This window comes from Ochlerotatus camptorhynchus, unplaced genomic scaffold (genome assembly GCF_037179485.1).
Source record: "Ochlerotatus camptorhynchus isolate MF236.1 unplaced genomic scaffold, CSIRO-AGI_Acam_v1.1 ptg000112l, whole genome shotgun sequence".
NCBI lineage: Eukaryota > Metazoa > Arthropoda > Insecta > Diptera > Culicidae > Ochlerotatus > Ochlerotatus camptorhynchus.
Window position 1 is genome coordinate 3,026,350 of NW_027040602.1, and position 9,811 is coordinate 3,036,160.

Here is a 9,811-nt window from a genome sequence, read left to right on the forward strand (position 1 = left end):
GTGGTGTCTACAAGGGAGGCCTGACACGCACCTTTTTTTTTCTACCGGTGTTTGATGCAGTAGTATCAAAAGATGTAAACATAATTCTGAAAACAAACGATAAAATAGTCAGAATTCTGAGGTGAACATACAAGATCATACCTGTCCGCAAGCCCCCATTCGACGACTGCATTGTACACCGCTTCTGCTTGTTGTGCCCCCGTAGAGTTTTCGATGGGTGGAACAGCCAATAATTTGCTAATGCCTTCGCCTGATAAAACTATGGCCAAGCGCTCGGTTTTTGGTAGAGCTTTGGATGGTAATATGTTAGGTAGCAGCTTAGAATCCCAATGTACTGTTAAATTTGTATCTGGCTTAAACGACGCTTTTAAATCATGTTGCGTTTGTAAGCGAATTCCTGCTCTGGCGATTCTGACAGATTCCTTGTTCAACAATAATGATGAAACATCGTGCCCTAAAGCTTTAGCGATCGATGATAATAGAAACACAGCATTTCGATCACTCACTTTACAGCGGTCCAATGCAGCAGCTACCTCAACTGTAACAACTCGTATCAGTTGCGATTTACGTGTCAAAGCTGGTTTTGGAGAACCTAGAACGTTCAAAATATATTATTCTAAAAGAAAAAAAAAAAAAAACATTAGTAAAACATCACAGCGTACCTGTTTTTGGAGAAGCTCTTTCGGATGTACTAGGCGAGTACACTGACCCAGCCTGGCTGTCGTTTTGTGATGATGTTTCAATTGAGGTTGCACTACAAATTTGATCCGGTCTTTGGCTTGACCCTTCTTCGTCAACATCGCTACACGAAATGGTTTCATTGGTAGGGAGTTGTTGTTATTCACATCGTCGTGATTGTGCGCTGCTAAATTTGTCGATTTTTTAACACACGGGCTATCGTTATTCGTTTTTTTTCCGTTCGGTATACCTGTAATATTGTACTGGTTGTTAGTGGAAAGTGCAGTTCGTTGCGATAATCGTGTAATTAGAGCATATTTTGTGTTGTGAAAACAGTGAAAAAGTTATCCAATCAGTCATATTGTAGTGTCTAGCATTGGGTGATCTTGAGAATCCAATTCCTCTTTGCGTATTAGAGCATCTCCACAGCTGTTTCTAAATCACTTTTGGAAACTGAGTCAGCATGACTTCCAGTTAAAGTTAAAGGCGATGAAGAATCCGTCTCCTGCATGGCTTTTTTGCGACAGAATGATTCACCTAAAGTGCGGGTGCAGTTTCGAACGCCTTTGGATACGGTTGTGTTTTAAGTTTGTTCTCTGTTTTGTGCGTGCGTTCGCTCTCATAGTTTTCAGCTGCAATTTCCGGATTATCGCTGGCGCTCTGCCTCCCGGACGTTTATACGTGTTTGATTGGTAGTTTTCTCGCTTTCCGGGAAGTTTTAGAATAGAGAAAGAAAACGTGATTCAACATGTTTGCAAGCATCAGAAGAGATGTCGCGATCTGCGTTGTTTGATTTTCTCCCGGACCAGAAATTAGTGGCATCGCGAGTGATAATTTTTAATTTCAGTTTATTTACGCGCTGCAAGGTGCGTGAAAGAGCTCGGCACAATCGGTGTTGATTTTGGCTCGCTTGTAACTTTTTTTTGTTGTGTTTTCGAAAGAAATTGATCGAAATTGTACCAAAAGTGCTTCTGAACGTGTTTCGCAGTTGGGTGTGGTGAAATTCGTGAATTCGCGGTTTATGTTCAGTGAAAATTCCGTATCACAAAATTGCTCACCGAGTGTCCTTTTTTTGCCGTTCGACGACGACGGGTTTGCGAGAGAAAAATAAGCATCGGGAATTTGCTCCCGGATGTATTGATTTGGTGAGTACGTTCCAGTTGAAGATTGTTCTTATACATATCTCGATTGCATTTGCGGGCAGATGAGTTGGTCGCCGGTAAGGGCCAGTAAGTGCTGCCAGCAGATGAATCAAGAGGTATTCGAAACAAAATTGATAAGAAATGTCCAGTCAAATCGATTTAATACAGTTGAACAAATTTCAAAACTATATACGTGCCAGATTTGGAAATAATATTTTTTGAATCTGGAAGTGTGTTTATGATACCATTATCCATTTGATAAAGGTAGAGTGAACATGCGGGGCTTATTGTAAGTAAAAGTGACCTCGGAGTGGTCGTGAATTACCAGGCATTCTGAAATGGGTCACTGGAGCTGCAATAGAGCTAACACCTTCTAACTCCCGGACTAAACCTGCTTTAATTTAAGGGTAATAAAAAGCAGTTTTCTTCCATAATAACACTTTCGGACAGTGGGGGTTAGATTGTGCACACACACACACACACGAAATGGTTTCATTGGTAGGGAGAACCTCAGTTTCTTCTTCAAGATGAGCTTGTTCCCGCTGTTTTTGCAAATATTGCATCGCCTGCTTTTCTTCACGGGTTTTTGCCTTAAAATTCTTCCCGATATCAAACGAACTCCGCAATGATCCATGAAATGTGTTACTTTTTTCGACGTCTTTCTTAGCGATTCTAAGTTTGCATTTTAATAAGGCTTTCCAGGTACAGGTCGGACTCGATTATCCGGAGTATCGATTTTTTTTTTTCACTCCGAATAATCAAATCCTCCAGAGAATCGAATCACAAAAAAAATCAAATCTGCAATTAAAGAACGTAATGTATTTTTTTTTTGTTATTTTATTTGGCGTAGCCAGAAATTATTTCTAGGGAAGCAAGAAATAAATTAGCCAACTACCCGCATAGAAAATAACTATTTCTGGTACAGTTCCAGCTTTACCTACATTTTACCAGCTATGTTAACCTTGTACAAAAAGGTTCTGCTATTGTTATGGAATGTAATGAACATCAAAAAACATTACTTTCTAATGTTACAGTAACTAGTATGCTCCAGAAGCATTTTGTTATGGTCCCTTAATCATATTGAATTGTTTTAAAACGTTACGAGGAAAACCAACACAGTACATTTTTTGTTTACCTTTTTCAAGTCGATAAAGTAGAAAAAGTAGCGCTTTATGCGTTACATCTGTCATTTGATGGATGAATTCTCCCAAGGCGACGTGACGCCCCACGCGCTATTGTGTAACGGTCTTCACACCGACACTTATTTTGACAATCGTAGGAGTGTAAGTGTAGGTTATTTCATTTTGTGCAATTTGTTCTTTGTGCTATGTAGTGGTGTTTCAGGCTGTTGCTTTCGGACAATTCAAATTCTAAAAAATGGTGAAAGTTGCAATGAAAGGAAAGAGGAGCAGAATTGTCCTGACGTTTGCTAAAAAGGTAAAATTTTTGCAAGATCTCAACAGAGGGCAACCTATGATCGAAATAAGGCGGAAATATAACATCGCTGAATCGACTGCATACGACCTAAAGAAGAACAAGCTGAAAATCATGGAACAGATCGCAACAGCCTTGTTGCAGCCAATGGACCAAAACGTCATCCAGATGGTCAAGTCCAACTACAAGCAAAAGCTTATGCGTGAGCTTCTTGGACGCCAAGGAGAATTCGATGACATGGTCAAGAGAATCAACATCAAGGATGCTACGTTTTGGGTAGCCGAGGCTTGGGACGATGTACCGGCTGATTCCATTGCCAAGCCATGGAAAATTCTGTACATAGCACCAGAATTCGATGATGAAGATGACATCCCGTTGGCGGTTGTACGAAAACGCTTACTTTCGATTCAGCAGAAATTGATGGACCAGGACAATACCGTACACGAAGAGGACGTGGAGTTTGACGTCCTGAACGACGATGATATTGTGAACATCGTTTTGCACCCGAACACATTGTTCTACGATGGCGAAAATACGTTTTCAACTGTCGAGGGAGCAAATGCTTCATCAGTTTTGGATCCACACCAGATTGATGTGGATGACGAATCTGAAAATTGTGTTTCAAATGAAACAGCTTTATCGGGAATCGATCAAGTAATTGCTTGGACAGAGGAAAACGGACTTCCATTGGAAATACAGTTCCTGCTGCGAGAAGTACGTAGACATGTTCTAGAGATTCACGGAATGTAATTGTTTGATTTTTATATCTCTTGCTTTGTTACTTTTATGCATATCACTACTCAAGAAGTTGTTTTTGTTTTTCCTGAAATAAATTGATTTACTGAACGTAAACGTTTGATTTTTTTTCATGCTTTGTTAATGGACGAATGAGTTTGTTTTATTCTTAGAAAAACAATAAGTTGCCTGACAAGTTTTACTAGTTTATTTAACCATGATTATTGTATTGAAAAAACCGCGAAGCTCTAAGAGCCTCCCCTTGGCTAGTTTTTGCACCTTGCTGTTGGTAGGCGGGCTTAATTTCATGCTTTATAGTGGAGTGTTGGAGATGGTAGGTTTATGGCCGGCGTTGCTGGCTCATGTCGCAATAGAATGGCGCCATGGGCAGGCAATAGGGATTACTAAGCATCCCCTCTCTGATAAACCACTGCATGAGAGAACCAAAGATCTAGTCTAGCAGTGATAGTATCACACTTGTTACTCCTTTAATTGAGAGCCGCGTCGTAGTACGCTTACGTATAGGCACTGACGTTGGGTGTGATACTGGTGGGTTTTGCCGCAAATCACTCTTATTTTATTTATTTTTTATTTAGGGAGGAAACCAAAATTAATCAACTTGCCAACATAGGCTATCATATTTATTTTGGTGGCACTCTTTAAATGATAATAAGCCTTTTTCTCGCTTTGGTTGTCTCGCATGGCTTTCGGAATTCGCGCGGTTTTCGTAACAAACATAATTTAGATATTTCGTTCAAAACGGATTTACTTATTCAATCGGTTTACTACGCGGATGTATCTACGCGCAAACGTCACAGCATTTTTTTTTTATCACTATCTTGAAACAATACACACGGAATCCAGTGTTAAAACTGCCAACATAGGCTAGTCCTTCTGCTGTATTGTCAAAGATAGAAGCAACATTTATTCAAATGGGTCAAGTCTTGAAAACTAAGCTGTCACGCAGCTCCAGCTAGACACCCAATAAAAAAAACCGCGAAGCTCTAAGACCAATTTTAATCTTCCATAGGGTCACCCTGTGGTGTTCAGAGTCCATTTTCCGAATATAATTCTCGAAGAATGTCACTATTGATTCCTGCAATCAATAAAATACCATCAACGAGTGTAGAAAACAGTTCACCTCAAACGATACTAATTGAATTCTACAGGCTGACAAAATCGGGTCACCACTGTATTCAAATTATGAATGAATATAAAATAAAAATATTCATTTGAATTAATTAATTTTTATATACACTGCAGATAACCGATTTTCAATACACAAAACAACTCCTCTTTCAGCCCCCTCCTCTAAGCTACATTCAATATTGGTAAAATAATCATATTGTATATTATAATACTTAATTATTTCAAATGTCTGCATAAAAACTAAAAAAAAAAACGCAAAATAAAAATACTCCGGATAATCGAGTCTAAAATTCCGGATAATCGAACCCCGGATAATCGAGTCTCCGGATAATCGAGTCCGACCTGTATTGAAAAATAGCAACAGTTTTTTTCTTTATGCTTATGTCATTTACCAAATGTGTTAAGTTTTTTCTTCTTCCAAGCATCCTTTAATTCCTTTATTGTTAGGAAGGCACTAAGGTTACAACTTTTTTTTTTCAGCACGCAAATCAAACATATATTTACGAAAAACTTCACTATACGTCGGCATGTTAACAGAATGGCCGAACGACGGCAGATATTCTCCAACTAGCCAAATGTCAACCATTTTTAACAAACTGTCGTACTATTCTCTATCAGTTCTCTGCTTGTTGTCTTCTTCAAACGCACTACTGATTGATCATATTTACATCCTCAGATCGCATCTTTTTTCATACTAAAGCATAGGTAGAAAAAGCCAAGGTAGAAAAGTTTACGTAGAAATAAGTTGTAACCAGTGGTGTGTCTGTCTGTCTGAGATTAGTGAGATTGTCGCGATTAGTGTTTCGTATTTTATGTATAACAATATGCCAAGGAAAGGTTTGAATACAAGCTACCAACACCACCCATCGCCCACAAAATCACCCACTGGACAGTACACAGCCACACCACTAAACGACAGGAAGATCCTCTACCTACCACCAGATGGCACTGTTTACTGGATTTGGAGGCCATTAGGAGGTGGCATAATGGGGCCATGATGAGGCGAAATAGGGCGGAAGGACGATGGCTCAGCGAGGAGGAGAGAGGATAGGTCACCCGCCATCGTTGAGAATTATTTGATTGGCGATACTCAACAGCGATACTTCGTAAAGCTAGTTCAAGCAAGTTCGAAAACCAGTAAAAAAATCGTGAGGACGTGAAAAAAAGTGAAGAAGAAGAGTGAGGTGCAGAACCAGGACCCCGTAGTTTACCGCTGGCAATTCATCCACGGCGTGGTCAGACCCCGTAGTGTCCGCCATTCGGCATACGGTGCGGTTAGACACGGAGCATCTTCCGATACGAAGGTATCCTGGAATACTAACCAACGGCCCATCTCGCCACGCCACGAGTATAGTGAGGAGAGAGAGAGAGAGAGAGAAAGAGAGAGAGAGAGAGATCGAAGAGCCGTCGCGGAAAGTACCGAAGTACGCGACCGGCTTGCGAACCAAGTCGAGGAAAGGAACCGACTGGCCTGTGAAAAGTGCCCAGAAGGAAGCTGAGGAAGGTGAAGGAGTGGCTGTGGAAGGACCAACAGCGGGCCCGCGCTGAAGAATTAGAAGAAACGAGGTAGGAGATAGCGAATAAGAAAGTGGGACGAAAGTGGGAACAATAAAGGTGCCTATAGTTAAACAAGTGTTGTGTGTGTTGGATATTCGAGTGTTTCCTTGGCCTTGATATTCGAGCGCGCATGCTGACCCTGAGGTAGTGTAGAGGGGGGTCTCATTAGTGCTGGGCAGGGAGTACCCCATCTGTTACAAAGTACTTGAGACCGTTGCTTGCCTGTAGGAGAACACTGTTAGTGCGTGTTTTTTAATTAATACCCAAAAGGAAGCCAGATAAACAATATGCTTTATGCGGGTACTTTTTTGGCACCTCTATAGGGTAGGAATTTAAAAGAAACACATACGTATTAGGTGGATATGTTAAAAAATACTTTCGTCAGATTGTACTGTAAACTAAACAGCACTAACGGTTGTCCTGTACAATTTTCGGAATTATTCTACGATTTATGTCTGTATATGCTTCTATTTTACGTACTAAAAAGTAATATCATCAAATGTTTTGAAGTTTGGATTCTTAAAAATTCCAAAACACAACATGATGATATTTTCAGATACATGCGTTTGGTAAAAAGTAATGGTTTTTACATACCTATTTTGATTTTTGGACCACCCTATGAAGAATAATTGGACCACCCTAGTGAATTATTTCATATTAGATCCTAAATGGTGGTTTAATTCGATATATAAGCAGGTTGGAGACAATTGTGAACAGTTTTAGAAGCCGACTTATAACTGAAGAAGTCTGCACATTGTAGACGAAATACGCGTATCTGTCAAGGATAAGCAAATAAAGTAGTGGAATGAAATGGAAAATACTAGTCCTTATCTCTCTCGTTACACAAAATATATTTTTTTAACCTATATTAATCGAATTCTGGTAATACAAATTTGAGTCCGATGTCTCTAATATTTATCTTAGAATCTTGAATATTTCTTGAAATCTTCAATTGCTCTCGTCAAATGAATCTTGACAGTTCAGAATTCTTATCTTTTTCTTAGTATGGCATATCAAAAATTAAGTCTTGGGAGCTTTTATCAGAAGTGTTTTTCTTGAAATTCTTATTGATATTCACTTGGAGCTCTCTCCAGAAATCATCCGTAGCTGATCGTTAAGGGTAGTTCTCTTTATTAAAAAAAGACAAGAACAAGAACAAGACAATATTAGGGGTAGTGTCAGGATTGTCATATCATGTGTGTCATGTGAAATCATCAATATGTTTGTCGCAGGGTTCACTTGAATTCTCTTTCGAATTCTCGTAAAAGTCTCTTTAGAGCTACTTAGAGCTAGAGTGTTTTAGTTCTCTTTACAATTTTATTTAAATACTTTGCCAAATAATCTAGAACTTATATTTCAGTTACATTTCTTTGAGATTCTCCGCAAAATTTCCTAAATAATTCTTCAAATGGTTAGATATCTTAAATTTTATCAATTCTAAGAGTCATGATTGGATTTAAATTTGAAATGTTGTAAATAACGCCATGTTTGAATTTTTGATAACTTCAAGAATGTTCGACAACTAGCTCATGTAATCTTCAAAAAAATTGACTTTACCATATTAAGCTGTTTATTTGGAACCGGGAAAAAAATATTTCACTCACCCGGGAAAAACCGGAAATTTAATTGATTAAATCCAGTGGCCCTGTATTACGCTAACTACGTCAGACCAGTTTTGGGATTATCCATAACAGATAACCCGAACTTGCTATCACTTCCCAGACGCTTAGCTTATCGCTACCATTTCGCATTTTCGTCAATCGATTCTGAATTTCCATCAAAAGTTTACGTCCGATTGAAATGCATCATATAAAAGATCAACACCAACTGCCCATATCAATCACTCGACTTGACGCAAACATACAGGAGTAATGATGAATACATTGGTCGTACTTGTGGCGGCCCTGGCCTTGGCCAGCGCGGCGGTTATTGATTTTTCTAAAGTGAAACGCGTCGAGGAGCTGGACATCTTCTGGGAGCAACTGGATCCCCAGCTGCAAGTGTTGCGCCCGTCTCCAGATGAACGGATCGTCAACGGCCAGGAAGCCCAGCCGAACCAGTTCCCGTATCAAGCCTTGGTGCTGAGTTTCTTCGAGGGTGACAACTCCGGTCTGTGCGGCGGTACCGTACTGACACCGACCTCAGTATTAACTGCTGCTCACTGCGTTCAGATTGGAACTGTTGCAATCCGTGGTACTGTAGTCCTGGGGGCTCACAATCGTCAGGTGGTTGAATCAACTCAGCAGAGATTCGACTTTGCCACGATCAACGTCCATCCGAGTTACATCGCTTCGCTGCTGCGTAACGACATCGCTACGGTACGCTTGTCCGCTCCAGCTGTGTTCAATGCGTTTGTGCAACCGATCGACATTCCTGCCCTGTCGGATACCAGGACATTTGCTGGAATGACGGGTATCATCTCCGGATTTGGTCGTACTTCGGATGAAACCGGTTCGCCGGCTAGCGATGTGGTGATGTACTCTAGCAATCCGATCCTGACGAATGCCGATTGCCAGGCGGCGTGGAATTCCATTTTGATTGGAGCTCAGAACATCTGCCTGTCTGGTGCGGGAGGTCGTTCGGTGTGCAACGGAGACTCTGGTGGTCCGTTGGCAGTGCGCGATAACGATCGCAGTCTGCAGGTTGGAATCGCTTCATTTGTGCACGTGAACGGATGTGCGTCCGGATTCCCGGCCGGATTCGTGCGAGTGTCGCATTATCTGCAATGGATCGCCGATAACTCCGATGTTGTGCTTCGGAACTAACGGACGGATGGGATTGTTTCTATAAGGATTAGGTAAATAAATGCAAGCCTCTGGGCTGGATTTTCAGTTAAACCAGTTAAATTTTATTGAAAATATGTGATTGTTATGTGATGACTTAATCCAAACTACTCGAATATGTCTACACCAGGTGTTCAACCCAGACAGCCGTCTGGTTGTATATTAATTCACAGATGGAATCGTAAAATACTACAGATTTAGTCTAATTCGCATATATGATTGAATTTCATCGCATGATGTTAAGATTTCATAGCATATCATGCCATGCAAACTTAATGATTTCTGCATTACACAAGGTACGTTTTTAATCGAAGTTGTTATTAGAGATTAAGT

General features: G+C 40.3%; 1 protein-coding gene across 1 annotated transcript; it reads left to right on the forward strand.

Annotated features, from left to right (window-relative positions):
* The first annotated feature begins 8,522 nt into the window (after positions 1 to 8,522).
* LOC135699612 (brachyurin-like) lies at positions 8,523 to 9,470 on the forward strand. Its single transcript, XM_065219920.1, has one exon. It carries the CDS (start codon positions 8,567 to 8,569, stop codon positions 9,458 to 9,460), a length of 894 nt encoding a protein of 297 aa, XP_065075992.1. The 5' UTR covers positions 8,523 to 8,566; the 3' UTR covers positions 9,461 to 9,470.
* Positions 9,471 to 9,811: the final 341 nt, after the last annotated feature.